The following is a 15,668-nucleotide window of genomic DNA, read 5'->3' as shown; positions in this document are numbered from 1 at the left end:
GTACTAAATCAAAATCTGCCTCTAAAGTCATGTGTGCCAAATTAGGTGGATTCTGTCATGCTTCCTGCTCTCAAGACATGCTGTGGAAAAGCAGTCACTTCCCTGTGTTTTGTGCAAATGGTCCTGTATTTGTGGTCATCACATATTTTAAGTGTGGATTAACAGCAATGCAGGTAATACCTGTAATTTATAGTAAGGTACTGGAGAGAAGAGGGAAGGATGAGAAATAGATATGATGGCAGGACTGGAAATGCCTCAGAGTGGCTGTAATCCCTTCCATGTGATTGAGTGGCACCCTTGATGTGCTTCTGTGTGGTAAAAATGAATAATGTCTCCTGACACACGTCAGTGAGTTATCTGCTTGTAAGAACAGAGAAGATGGTTTCCTTTTGTGCTAGAAATTGCTCCTAAGCATGGACAATAACAGTGTCTGTCTCTGTCACAGCTGTGAGCATCCCATAAGAAAAGAGCTACGGGGTGTGCATCAAGTCTTAGTGAGCAGATGTGGTCCTTAACAGCATGCTGGGGATGGGATGGGTATAAATATAGAGTGCTTTAGGTGTATAATGCCAAATATGTTATAAGAAAAAAGGATTCCCTTATTGCACATGAAGTATCCATGTGCTCCCCAGGAGGTTGTGAGAGACCAAATTTATTAGGGTGCTTGGTTACCCTTCTTTAGCTGGTGAGAAACTCCTGTGATCACTGCAGAGTGCACCAAGTGCCACAGTGTGAAGTCAGGGAGATGTGAGCTTTGAAAACAGTCTTAAAGGAGACTACTATTGATTAAAAAATCAAAAATAAGAAAGAATTTTCTGGTGACCATTGGTGTTCTGGTAGACCAGGATCTTGGGAAATGCACAGAATAATGTTCCTTTCTTTCTGGAGGCAAAAAAGCCCCCTATTTTTTATCTGCAGAAGTAATTTTATTTTTAAAGACTGGCTCTCCTGACTTTCATCATAGGAAATGTATGGTCTTCTCTGTCCTGGCTTCTTACAGCTCTGGAATACACAACTCTTAGTGCTGCTAAAGCACCTGACACCTCCTGGGAACAACAGACACCTGCAATTTTTAAAGCTTTCTCATAATAACAATGACTCAATTAGAGAGAATCCAGTGATCTGCAATCTAGACTGTGAGTCACTTGTCTTTTTCCAATTACTTTCTGTATACTGAGAGGAGTCAAATATTTACAGCAGAGCTGAGAGGTAGCAGGAGGCCCTCACCAGCTTTGCCTACCTCACAAGAAATGCCTGAGCCCTGTTATTGAGCAAGGGTTTGTTTACAGATGGTTAATTAGGGACCTAACTGAATCTTTTAGAAGGACAGATGCAAGCTGATTAACATCTATATCATCTACATGAGTAGCCTTTAATAAGAAGGCTCTTACAAGAAAAAATAAAGTGATATATCCAATTAAAATCTTCAGCTTGCTCAGCAGTTCACAGAAAATTAGGAAACTCTAATGAACAAAACCAGGCAAGCTGGAGAAAAATTTTAACTATACAAAGAGGCCTTTCATGTGAACATAAAAAAATGTTTTACATATATAAAGAAAATATAAAAATAAACCTCAATATTAGAAAGATTGAATGGGTGAAATGGTAATGATGCAAATTAAGTCTGTCATTATGTGTATGTTCAGATACTTCTCATCACTAAAGATTGCCCAAAGATAATTTTTTTCTTAAATGTAGAAAAATATTAATCTATGTTTTAAATTACATTACTTATGGTAAACTCATAGAAGTTTGAATAAGGGCAAAACCAATTGGAATGTGAAGGGCAAAGATTGCTTGAGCAAAGACTGTTAGCTGATAAACAGACCAAAAAAGATAGTGTTTGGAATTGCAAATTTCTACACTAGGTGATTCTGCAAAAACAAGGACTTTACAACAATCAGAACTGGAAGTCATCCAGAAATGTCACAGCTGAAAATCAGGGACAAGGAAACTGGAGGGAGTAGAAACCATTCTGGCAATTTATGATCAAAGAGGACTAAAAGACCTCCATTAAATTCTTAAATATATTGATGGCTCTAGAACCTTTTAGTGCAACTCATTTCAATAGACATTTGGGAAATTATGAGAAATTGCTCTGTCTGGGACTGGGGAGGTTTTCAAGAAGATTTTTCATTCAAGGTCTTTGATGTACCTTTTATTATGCTTAAATTTTTCCTCCAACATCATATTCCAGAGATTTCTGATAGCACAGTAAGAAATAATGGCAGTTTTTTATGAAGGTAGCCTAACTGCACATATGTAGAATTCCTTGTGCTTGGGAAGGTCACCTTAAGTCAATGTGGCCTTAAATGGAGCTTACTCAAGCTGGGAATAGGAGGCAGCTGGATTTCTTGCATGGCTGTTGTGATCCCTTGAGTGCCCCTACCCAGAGGATTTGGCTTTGGCCACATTAGGCCCAGCCATCCACAATTCCTCCTCCATGGAGAAAGCACACCCTACTTCACAGGCAGGAAATCTTTTAGGATGCTCTGGGTATCCATAGAGAGCTGCCAGTGAAAGGACAGTTTGTGTGTTCTCTGCACCCTTAACCTTCCTGTAACCACAGCCCTGAGCTGCAGCACTCCCCTCTCTGGGCATTGGTCCACCAGCACATGTGCCGTGACTTTATTGCAGCCTCTGTATTCTGTCCCACACAGTCACTTCCAAATTGTTGCCCTATCTTCATAAAACATGCCTGCTTTGTCTGTGACCTTTTCCCAGAGTGTCTTATGCCACACGTTTCTCACGCTTAAAATCTTTTTAAAATATTTTTAATTTTATTATTATGTTCAGCACACTATTGCAAGAGAACAAATCACCACAACTAAAACTCTTTAGCTGGCTCTTTAGTTGTGCTCTTTTGCTTAATGCTCTCCTGCTCTGCTGTGTTATAATAGATGCCAGTGGCACACAAAGTCCCATACTTCTGTATATTCTTATGGAAATCTAATTGTGCTCTGATTGCATCGCTGTATTTTAAAACAGATTTGTTTTACAATAATGAAAAGCAGGAATCCTTAATGTTACCTGAGTCAAGGCCAAGTTTTAAATTAAATTGTAAGCTCTGGATGGAACTGGTATTAGAGGAAAATCATAATTGTCACACATCTCAAAGATAATTGAGAAGTTTCTGAAAGATTTGGGTAAAATTGTCTATTTGAACAGAAAAAGAGCATAAAAAGTAAAAGGAGACTGTGAGCACATGCAGTCAGTTGAGGATGAAATTTGTTTTGTAATTTTAGTTCTAATAATCAGAAGTTGTGACCACACCTGTTTCGAATATACCTATAGTTTGAAATATTAGTATAACTTTATCCTTTATAAGGATTTCTCTGTAAAAGGAGACAGAAAGGCGTCAGACAAAGAATATTCTCAGTGTCCACATGGTACATTCATTCTGCAACAAAATTCCTTTTCATTTCCTTGCTTAGCCCTAAGTACAGTTTTCCTTTCCCTGTTACAAGAAGCCAGCTGCCACTCCTTAACCTCTGTTTGCAGTTTGCCCTGTTCCCCATCTCTGGGAGCTGGATTGTAGCAAGGGGCGAGGTGGTTAAAATACCAAGCACAGGTGTGGGGCTCACCTGCCCCTTCCCACCGGCACAGGCCATTCTTCCAGGTGCTTCCATGGTGCTTCCAGGTCACCCAGCAGTGACATCTGTGCCCTCTCCCGGGGATGCACTCGGAGCCAGGGATCCTGCAGTGCTGGAGCCCCACTGCCTCACTGGAACTGGGATCCAAAATTTCGCTTTTCCAGTGATTCACAACAATTCACAAAGAGAGCAGCAGGTCTGAGGCTCGTGGTTATGGCATGACAGGCCACTGAGAGATGCCTTCTGGGTGACTCACGGGCTTCACAAAGTCTACTAAGAATGAAGAATGGTTTAATTGCTAAAGAGGCTGGGGCTGGCATTTAGTAACCACTGCTGGTTTTGTGCTGCTGATCTAACCACAGGAATTAGCAGTGGGTTCCTGTTTTTCACTGTTGCTGAACAGGGAAACACTGATTTGAGTGGCTGCCCACAGGAGGGGGGAAATGAAAGAGACAGGAGTTTAGTGCTGAATGGGTACAGTGTGTGTCATTTTATGGATGGCTGGTACTGTGATACAGTCTCTTCTTAGACCTACAGAAACCCTGTCTTGTGGTTACTACTGAAAGCAAATAACCAGAAAGAAAATGTGCACAGTAGAAAACTTACCGTGGGATGCAGCCTTAATGCAGAGCACTGTAGTTACAGCCCAGGGTAATAAAGAAGTGTTTGTTTGGAATATTTTACAAAGCTTGGTTTCCATAGTAACAATCATCATGAAAACTTTCAGCTTCAGAAATAACATCTGCTTGGTGACTGATCTCAAATCTCAACCCTTGCTGAAGTAAATAAGTTCCTGCTCCTTCTGCTTCTTGTTAACCAGTGGCATTTGATACAGAGCATTTATTTTTATAGGACTGGGAAAGATGTTGGGAAGGGGGAAGAAGAATCAGAAAATAATGGTAAAATGTGTTATCTGCCTCTTTATCATTTAGTCACTGCTAAAATAAATCAGAGTTTACATAGAGACCAAAAGTAAATGTGTTATTCCGTTGAGTGATGTACAGAACAAACATTTCTCTGCTTTAGTCTTGTCAGTGATTTAAACTTTATGCATAAACTAGGGAAGAGAAATCATTTGGTTAGATATGAAAAATCTATGGGCAGAGTACAAACCTTAACAAATGCAAGGCTCTGAAGGAAATTCCAATGAAAAGTTCACAAATTTGTGAATTTTCAAGGAAACTCTTTCAAAAAGGTGGCCAGTCTGCTGTGAAAATGGTATTTCTTTTGAAGATAAGATGCTAAAATCATCATCACTGCTGCTAAATTTTGCAGTGTCAAATTTAAAGTGACAACATTTTCTGGAGCAAAATAAATACTTTCATGAAAAAACGGTTTGGATTATAGAACTTAATGTGAATCACAATTTTTGGTGGTGGTGACTGAGCACCACCTTAATGTAATGAAGAGAATAATAAATATATGACATAATTAGAAGTTCTGCTGGGCTGTAGGAAATATAACTGGAGCAGAAGGGTGAGTTCAGCTGGGCTATATTTCCATAGAACTCATTTTCAGTTAGCAATGCCCAAGAGCATAAGCAACCTTGGAATATGGTAACAAAAAACCCCAAACAAAGTAACAAAAAGCCAAGAAAAAAACCCTAAAAAACAAACCAATCAACAAAACAAAACCAAAAAAATCCAAAAAACCCTCCACAAAATCCCCCCAAAAAAGACCCGCTTACTTTCCATGTAAGTGGGATTCAGCAAATACTTTATACTGTAGATCTGTAGTGAATTAGTAAAAATTATGCAGGTTTTGTAATATTTTAAAGGAACAGTTTTTTTCTTTTTTTAATAGTAAAAAATCTGTCTCTTTAAAAAAAGTATTCCATCAGATAGGTTGAGCTAATGTGAGTAACAAGAATAAATAGTTCCATTCATGCAAGTAATCATGTTTGCTTTAATGCAAAGTTTCTCCAAGCACTAATTCTCATGTGTCTAATTATTTGTCAGATTAGATCCTGTAGCTTCCATTTTTCGGTGCATTTTCAGTGATATTGTGAATATGAGCACAGTGAGTACTAACAATCTTGATGGGGAGCATCTTAGGAAGCAACATTAAGTGATAATACTTGATCTTGATTTTATTTGCAGGATTTTTCAAGGACAGTATTAATAAATGAATAACATAGTGTCAGATTTGCAGCTGGTGTAAATCAAAATAGTTCTGCTGCCACTCGCGCTGTGCTGATTTAAGCAGCTGATATTTCAGATTTGAGTCAATTCATAAGATCAGAGTGAAAAACTACTCAATTATGTTTTTAAGTTGGTGAATGGTCAGAGCAGGTGATGGAGATCCTCAAGAGAGGAGAGTGAGACACATCTTGCCACACCTTAGACAAGGTCTGGTTTGAGCTTTCACACTCCTGCCAACCTTCCCTCTCCCTTTTCCCCTGCTGGCAGCAGCCACTGCCAAGGCAGTTTAACACATGCTGCTCTACCACCATATAACACAGCAAAACCAGGCTCCCTTTTGCTGCCATCTCATTCCTTTTCCTTGCATAACAGAAATCTTTTATTTCTCGTTGCTCTCCAGCTGCTGAAGCAGCTACGATCAGATCCACAATGTCCACGTGCAGTCACTGGGATGAAAACTTCTATAAACTTTCAAATCTTAAATAGGGATCATTTGTTTCAGAATGGTTTTGGCTCTGGTGTACACACTTTACAGCTGTCCTTGGGCCATGGCAAGGACAATGAAAAGAAAAGCTATGTCACGCTTTCAGACGTTTGCTTGTGTCCTCCCTACATTCCCTACTCTGTGATCTGTGTAAGTTGTCATGATAGAAAGTAATTTGTTATTCTGGTGCCATTAACATTTTTTTCCTGCATTAAGAATATTGCCAGGTTTGCACTTTAATCCCTTCTGCTGACAGCTAGTTTTCACAATGTCTTGATTTAGTTCTCTTTTTTATTTTTACGATTCCAGGTAGAAATGTTTTAATTTATCATTCACTAGGCATCCTGCATGTGGCCAGGAGGTTAAAAAAGAACTTGAAAAGCATTGCTGAGGAAAAGTTCACTAACACTATATTTTGGATGATGTACAGGGTACTATATTTTCTTTCCAATTTTGCAAGAAATGCAAAATACAGCATAATCCTTTTAGGACATTTGCCTTTCCTAACCCTCACGTCTGGCATTGATCTCCTAAATGATGATCAAACCTTATCTTTTATGACTCTGGGGTGATGCAGAGCTACAGGAATACGATCTCTGCAATCACAAAAGGTAACTGTTAGTCGGAGCTTCTGCCTTCTGTCTGAGTTTCACTGTCACAATGACAGATTGAAACTTTATCATTCCCCCCCACTGAGCAAAGGGCTGCCCTTCTGGGCTCCTCATGGACATTTCAAAAGCCTGCAGCTGGTTCAGTTTGCTTGTTCCCAGTGAAAGAAACCTGTGCTGTGCTCACACTTAGCCCTGCCTATTACCACAGCCACACTGTCAGCCTGCAAGTGAGGCAGAGTTTAAATTGTGCCTTGTGCTTTATCTTTCCCAACCCTGGAAAGTTAGTAGTGGCTCTGAGGGGACCATGTCCTCTTTTACAGGCAGTCTAGGGTGAGATTAACCCATTGTGACATATGGGAGTGACTCTCTGCTCTGAAGTGATCAGCCCAAGCTCAAGCAGTGATGGACTGTCAGTTATTCATCCCCAGGGAAATGAGTTTTCATGGGTAAGTCTTTAAGGCTGAATTGTAAAGGAATAATAGAATTCTCTACTTCTCATTTCTAATCCTTGGAGATCCAGCAGATATGCCCATCTGGGAAACAAATGCCCATTAGCATCACTTCACTGCACAGCACCGCTTTGACTTACAGGATGGCAGTCAGAAGAATTTACAGGAAGGTACCTGGGGATCCATGATTCCTGGTATATGCCACAGACACAGAGTCTCAGGTGCTTTTCCCAACAGGATCTACCTGGATGCTGCCAAGATAAATTTCTTTTCACAAACTGGACGCTGTCACTGCCAGCCTTTAATCAGACTCATAGAGCTTAATAGGGGAATATTCTGGAAGCTCTAGGGGATATCTCTGGCAGTAATCCAGTCCAACTACTACACACACCATCCGCTCTAAGTTATGTTCAATATTTTCCATATTAACCTGGAATTACCCTCATTAATGGGCAAGATGTAATAGTAAAGTAAAACCAAGTTTATTTAACAGTATGAAGACACAGGGAACTGCATACAGGGGCACATAGATAAAGAAATACAATCAGTGTTCCTTACAGCCACCTGATCTTTTAATTTTACTTCAATGTCTTGTGTTCTGTTCAGTGTCTCATGACAATCAAGAAAATTCCAGGGTGGTGCACACTGATGTCACAGTTCAGGAAAAGCAACCTCTAGGCAGTAGGACAAAAACTGAATAAGGAGCCCTTTCTGGAAACCCCATTGAAAATAAATGAATCTGCAGGTGTTTCTCATAGCTTGGTCTTAGTAAATCAGTTTTTATCAGAATGTCAATTCATAACTCTCTTGCTAATGAAATGCCACATGACATTGTATTAGATTTTGAAATGAACTCCTTTACTGGATTAACTGAGAGTAACTTTGTTGCAAATAAACATAGTTCTTATATTAAATATATGACTCTTCTGAGCATAAACATTTTAGGACTAAGATATATAAATTTCAGATCAGTACAGAACTAACAACCATATTCTACTCAGAAAAGACTTTATGAAAGAATGCAGTCTATCATTGTTAGAGCTCAGATAGAGAAGCAAGACAATAAATCGAAGGATAACAATGCAGTTTGTGCACTGGGGCCATAATAACAGCTTGGTAATCATAATGTATTCTATTTATTGTTCATTTCCCCTGGTTTTCTTATGGAAAACAATGTTCCAGTATAGTCTGAGATTTCCATTTCTATTTTGAAACAAGGAAATTAATGATTTGTGTTCTGCAAGAACAGTGGGGCAGAATTACAATGGAAAGATAATTTGCTGTTAAAGAAGTAACGAGAAATGTTACTGTAATTTTGGTTGGGTTGCATTTAATTATCAATAAAGCTTTATTAGACGTGCTAGAAGTTTTTAGGTAAAACTTGCTTATGTTGAAGGTTTGGTAGGGTTGGTGGAGTCCTCCCAGTGAATTGGTGAAGCTGATGACTCAGTCACTCTGTCACAGAAGCAAGGTGGTCGCCTCAAGTCTCTTCCAGTTTAGGTAGAAGAATTATGAGATACAACAAAAAGTTCACCAGCTTTTGCTGCTGTTGGTAATGTGGTTCTGTACCTCCAATAGGTTAGTGGGACCTCATTAGCCAAAACTAGAAATCACTTAGAAATCCTCAGGCAAAAGAAGGTGCAGTGTAGAAACTCAAAGTGCTGAGGACAATCGGGCTCTGAGCCATTCTTGCAGGTTTAAATGAGGTGAAGCTTTCCACTCACTAATTGCAAGAGAGGAACTTGATGTGATGCATTCAATGAAAGAATGAAAGTCTTCAGTAGGTGCTCAGAATTTCTGTAAAACCCTGGAGTCATATGAAGAACTGTTGTTTCCTCTACCAGTCACAAGCAATGTTCAGTACCCCAGCCCTGTTTATTTATTCTGTCTCTGTGTTTCCTGAAGTAGATTTCTCCCTTACACAAATGATGTTTTGTGAAAGCTTTTTTTTTTTTTTTTGGTTGCACTATCATTAAAGCTCATTACTCATTGAATAAATCTGAGAAAATTGTCAAAACTTGTGGGTGGGTGGGAAGCTCATACTCACAAGTATGTTAATGAGCATTAGTTCATTAGTTCACCCAACACTTAGAATAGTAATGTGGTGTAGAAGTGACAGGCTACAGAACCAGCAGTGCTGATGGCAGGCTTTGTTCCTGGCTTTGCCTTAGCTCCAGCCCTCTGGAAGTGTCAGGTTCTCCTTGGGGCAGCAGCAGGTGCTGTGAAAGTGGTGGGATTTGCTGGGAGGAGCAGACAGTGCTGCTTCCTTCCTCTGCTGTTACTGCTGGGTTTGACTCTCTTGGTAAATAACCATGGAAAGAATCAGGTGCAGGTAGGATGGAGGTTGTCTGCAGGTGGGAGTCTGCCATCTCCTTCTCCTGGAGGGATAGCTGCACAAGGGACAGTTGGAGTTTCTCCCGGAAAATGGCCCAAAAAAGCCCCAGGCAAATGACATCAGTGGAATTCTGTGATTTTGGGAGGGTGAATTTTCTTTTTTTTTCTTAGCACTGCTGAGAAGTCTACGTTTAACACACTGAAAATGGTCAGAACAATCACAGCATTTGACACTTCATCTTTAATTATAGGCCAGAGAATTTCACCTCAAAGATGCATTTTGTAAAAGCAGAACAGGGTAACGAGGGTTCATCCTTACCATAGAAAACATAGTTGATCTTTGATTTCAACTGTGTTTTAAAAGAAAGTGACCACAACTGGAATGTAAAAACCTGATTTGATAAGAATGTTTTGGGAACAGCTACCTTGATCAAGCTCTACATCCAGGGCAGCTGCAGGAATGACACTGATTCCTGAGCAGGCATTGAAGAGACCAAAATGTGCCTGGCAGGCAGAGACAACTTTCAAATCTTGGGACATTTTTAATACTAATGGTAAGGCTAATAGGTTCTTGAGGCTTTTGAATTTGCATGTAGGCAACTTAATTTGACCAAAATCCAACCAGGGTACTCAAGTGCATTTTGGAATCTGAGACTTGTGTATCCCAAATAAATCATGTAACTCAGAAAATAACCAAAGAATTTAGGAAAAGCACCAGAAGCTGAGAGCAAATGAAGATGTGAATACTTGTAATGTAACAGTCTGAATTTTATGTTTCCTCCTTTTCTGCATCTTTTACCTCTTCAGAGGACAAAATCTTTTTTGTTTTTTTTCATTTTTTCCCCTCTGGAGTCTTCCACATTAAAAATCCAGAAAAGTGGCTGTTTACATTCTGAGTCTGGTCCTAATCCTGTTGCAACAACAGATTTGATTGTTTATTTGCCAAGGTATTTAGCTTAGTTTGTGTGGAATTCACCAGATTAATGCTGTTTTAATAATATGATTAAAAACTTAAGTTTAAATTGACATAATTAATTAATACAATAAGAAGTATGATTCAAGCCTTTTTTTAAGAACTGAAGTTTTATTTATAATGAATTCTTGTAAGTACTACCAAGACCATTTTAGTTAGGAAACATTACAGTGATTAATGCATAGCTGTTTGCATTTTAATACTTGATTTATATGTCAGATCTGTATTTGTGCACACTGTCAAACTTTATTCTGTTCTTGTCAAAATACTTATTGCTTCTGACAGGTGTAACATGCTCACATTAATCCTTAATTCCTTGACTCAATTTTCTAATTGCTTTTTTGGCATGAGTTTGCAGCCATTTAGTCTTATGTGAAGTATTTGTCTTATGGTATAATAATGCACTTTTAAAAATTGGATGCACCTAACTTAGACTGTAGCAGAAAATATATAGAGGGATATTACTTAGTACTGAAAATCAGAAGTTTTACAGCACTTCTGAGAGGCATCCCTTCTTGGAATACAGATAGACCAAAACTCTTTATACTTTCCATCTTCCTGTATTCACAATATTAAATATTTTCATAGATTGAAATCAGTGCTGAAGTTTCAGTGCATTTTCACAAGGAGATGCTGAACACTTAGAGCAGCTCCATGAACATTCCCTCAGTCATTGTCCTCCTGCTCTTCTCACCTCTTCAGGTTTTTCCTCTCTCATGTCTCTGCTTGCCACTTTTGAGATTGCTTAGAACTTGAGATTGGACACTGGACAAGTTCACACAGCACCATTAAAATCCTCCTGCTCTCTGCTGCCCATCCCACCCCCCAAGGGGACAAAATCCACTTCCCAGCTTCTCCTTGGTCTGCACTCCTAACGCTGATCAACTCTTTTATTCCCAAACAAATAAATACAATAATGCAAGATTTGCAAGGGTTGTCAATCCTTAAATAAATATACTCACCTCTTGAGCTGCTTTCTTTTATAAATCATGAATTTGGTGCCATATGTTTTTCTGCCAGCAATGGTAATATTGTCATGTGTCCTGTGAAGGGAAAGAAAAATAATTTGGCCCAAATCTATTTCTTGCTGAAACAGATCCAAAAGAATCTTCCCAAGCTTGGTATTTCCTCATAAACTCACCAGGCAGTTGAACTTTGGGTTTTTAGGACTTTCAGGAAAATATTGGGAGAATGTAGAACCTTTTCTCTAATAAAAATCTGGGAAGATGACACCTGATACTTATTTTCTGTGAATAAATGCATGAATACACACTTAATTTGTGGATAAGACTTTATCAAATTTTTTATTACCTGATTTAATCCCTACCCTCTCCACTTATTTCTTCTTTCCATATGCTCTGGGTTACTCTTCTTTTTTACTATCAATATTAATAATAAATGCTCTTTAATCCTTTTATTCCTTCATAGTTCTCTGCCACTTTCTTTTTCACCTTCCCAGCTGACACACTTCTTTCTGTCATAGTGTGTGTAAAAAAAGGGACCATAGGAGTAAAAGTTTATCAAAGAAGTGTTTGTTTATTATGTCTTCCACTGATAAAGTTTTATTAATCTGTGATCGTCATTTGAGGTTTTGGCAAAAAATGTAAGTCACTTTCTATACAAGGAGAAAAAAAAAGATAATTCTAGCTGGTAAATCATGGTAGCTTACTGCTTTGGGCAAACAAACTTGTACCTTATCTCTTCCAAAAAACCCGTGGAAAATGCATGATAAATGGCACATTTCAGAGAACATGTTATGTCCCTGTGAAATATCTTTGATTCATGGTTATGTATTTATCTTTAAACAACTGACAAACCTTAGGCTATCTAAATTATTATCATTTGCTCTATGCTACTGTGTTATTTTGCTAGGGAACCTGAATGATGTGAGGTTAAGATAAGACATCTTGCTTCTGCAGTAATAATTTTTTTATAAAGAAAAAAACCCACAAAATTCTTACTATATTTTATTTTTGGATTAAGTCCTTTGAAAGAGTATTTATCAGAAATAATTTCCTCCAATTGTGTTTTGAAGAGCATTAGTATAAACTTCAAACAGAGAAGGATGGGGCCTATTGATCAAAGGGTTCATATTACACAAGAAAAGAAAATACCATCATGTGGATTTATAAGAAAGTAATCACCAAATTAAAAGTCATAGCAGTGAATTTGTTCCTTTCAGTTGTGTGTCTGCATAAAGTGTTCTGAATTACATTTTACAATGAAGATTTCATGTCCTTTGTGTTTTCAAATATTTGTTTGATTTGCTGTTGTGACAAGTCAGGAATGTTGACTTAAATGCTCTATTGCTTGCACTTAGTAACACCAGCTGGAGCTTTTGGGGTTTTAGTTTTCTGTTTCATCATTTGGTAAAGGTTTTGGTGAATGTAAGTTGTCATTCCCTATGGCACAGCATTTTTAAATTAGATGTCATTGTTTACCCAAGTTCTTTAATGCTGTACCTTTAAAAGAATCTACAAAAATGCCTCTTAAATGAAGTAAAAAAAGAAAAGTATATTTATCTATTTTTCACTGAGCAATAATAAATGTTGGTTACTTCGAGGTGGAAAACCAGAAAATTATTATTGCTTTACATGATGGAAGTGCCTTTGTTCTCCTTATACCAAGTACTTTGTAGTGTGTTTAACTTGACTAAACTATCATTTTTTTCTTAGAATACTGGAATCAGTTGACATTTATGTATACATTGCATTTTTTATGTAAATAGAAAGTTTTCTGGCTTTGAATTTTGAATCCAAATGTTGAACTCATATTTTGCCTTGGAACATGACAGACATTTAGAAAATTTACAAACAGAAAAAGAAAGAAATGCTTATGCTGATTTTGACCTAATGTTTTTAGAAATATCTTTAGTGCTTGACTAAATATTTAAGCTTTCAGAAGTGAAATGCCTATCTCTGAGTGAACACAAAGCTTGGGAACATGGAAATGTGGATACATTGTAAATTTTCATCTTAAAAACTTATTATTCCATGCCTTTGTGGACTGCTTTGCTTTGTTTTTCCAACTCCTACTGTCCTTGGTAAATCAAGAACAATTTGGTAGCAACCATTTAGTTGAAGGCTAGCTGCAAATTTAATTATCTATATAGTTAATGAGAGTTTAGTAACAGCACAAAACCCCTGCCATCAACAGCACTGCTATCATAGCTTTATAGAAGATAAAGCAAGGTGATTATCACACAGGCAACATTTTCAGAGAGTTTCTAAGCATGTATAAATGTAGTAGCACTGCACCTATCTTTTGCATATGCAAAAAGAATCAGGAAGGTCCTGCCTTGAAGAAATCATTTCCTTAGTGTGACAGGCAGAGAGAAGGCAGAATTGCTGGTCTGGGGCTCTCAAGAGGGATTGACTGCCTATAGCTGTTGGTATATAATGTAGATTTGCTCTCATTTTATGGTTTTGGCATTAGGCTGACTAGGTGATGGATGCTGTTGGAGCAGAATTCTTTCACATGGATGCTTCTTAATAGAGATGGGGAAGTTGGCTATTCTCACATACCAATGTGTATATCAAAAAGTTGCTGTTTCCTAAGCTTTAATTTGATATCACTACATTTAGCAGACTATAAAGTTCAGTAAAATTTTGTTGTCCTTATGATGATTTATTTTTTGTTTGGTTAGATCTGCAGCGTGGGCTGTCAGCACCCATTTTTAAGTCAATTAACATGGTTCAGACAATCTGTGGGACTGCAACGGAAAAAATATCTTCCCACTGTTACACTGTTCATTAAAAAAACCCTAAAGGTGCATGAGTGAAAATGGAATGGAGATCTCTGAGGTTAACCTGGGTGTTTTCCTTCTCCAGGGTGCTCCTAAGCCGATTGCCATCGAGCCGTGCTCAGGAAACAGAGCCGCCGTCCTGACGGTGTTTCTGTGCCTGCCCAGGGGACCATCAGGAGTTCCTCCGCCCGGGCAGTCAGGTAAGGCTGCTGCAGTGCCTCTTGTGTCTGTCTCCTCCCACACTCTCTGCCTGGGCAACATCACCCTCACAGGCCCAGAATAATGGCACAGCAGATGGATGCGAGGAGCTGCTCGGTCAAGCTGATGTTAAGTTTAGCCCCATCTTCATTTTTCATAGGAATTTGGTGTCGTGTCCAAATAAAAAGCCCAGTGATTAAGCCAGCCACATTTCATTAGGACTTCCTGAAGCAGTACTTGTGCATGTCAATATGCTCCAACATTGTCTCTCAGGGGAGGAAAAATTCATATGCAGCCACTTCCGTGGTTTCAGTTCAAGCTGCTGTAAATGAGGCTGTACAGGGAATACCAGTGAGTATTTTCACTTCAGGCTAAAATTTAGTGCAGCCTAGTTTACACCATAAATCCCAACACTTTGCTGGCTGGGACTCAATTAAAATACTATAATTTCCCAGAATGCCTGTCAGATAAAACCTGGAATTGTGTGAGTGAATGCTTCTGTAGGGAGGTGTTCACTTTGGAAGTGATCCCAGCTCATTTTAAAGTAGCACTTGCATTATCTGGAAGCACTTCTTATGGTGACCTACCTTCTCTGCTAGGTCATTGTACAAAAACATTCTCATAAAATACCTACCTGCACCTTTAAAATCCTTTGAATAACTGCCTAAAATGATGTGACATGACAAAAGAGCCGTGACAAGAAAGTGTGGCCAGTAATGTGACACTGCACATGTGACCAGTTTACTCATTCAGACTTCACTGCAAGATGAACACCTTTGTAAGAAATAGTAGACTGCATGGTATGTGCCCAAAATGCAGGAATAAACCAGAAAATATGCTTTCAGGCTAACTTTTATCATTAAGAGCCAGAAAAGATATCCTTTTAACCTTCAAAAATCCATTTAAGAGATTAAAAAGTATTGAGTAATGATGAGGGCAAACTCAGTTGACTTATGTTGGAAATAAGCTCAGCTGGGTGTTCTTCTTTGGCCTGATCACTATCTGTTATTTATTTGGGAGTTTTAGTTCATTTTTTGAGGGTGAGGGGTGTTAAATTTTTTTCCCTCTGAGTTCTGAGATGAGGACTTAGTTCTTAAAATGCTGTTTATGGCTTGGAATATCATTTTTGGAAGTGCTATG

At 38.4% G+C, this 15,668-nt stretch overlaps 1 protein-coding gene across 2 annotated transcripts in view; it reads left to right on the top strand.

The window, feature by feature from the left end:
• The window catches only part of ATRNL1 (attractin like 1), a 440,678-nt gene that overhangs the window by 374,646 nt on the left and 50,364 nt on the right, over positions 1 to 15,668 (top strand). For both annotated transcript variants that reach the window (XM_064716242.1, XM_064716241.1), the window contains one exon: positions 14,416 to 14,530. In XM_064716242.1, coding sequence (XP_064572312.1) covers positions 14,416 to 14,530 — 115 coding nt within the window. The remainder of the gene's footprint in view (positions 1 to 14,415; positions 14,531 to 15,668) is intronic.

This window comes from Zonotrichia leucophrys, chromosome 6, assembly GCF_028769735.1.
Source record: "Zonotrichia leucophrys gambelii isolate GWCS_2022_RI chromosome 6, RI_Zleu_2.0, whole genome shotgun sequence".
NCBI lineage: Eukaryota > Metazoa > Chordata > Aves > Passeriformes > Passerellidae > Zonotrichia > Zonotrichia leucophrys.
The sequence above is the reverse complement of the archived record's forward strand: the minus strand, read 5'-3'. Positions and strand labels throughout refer to the sequence as shown.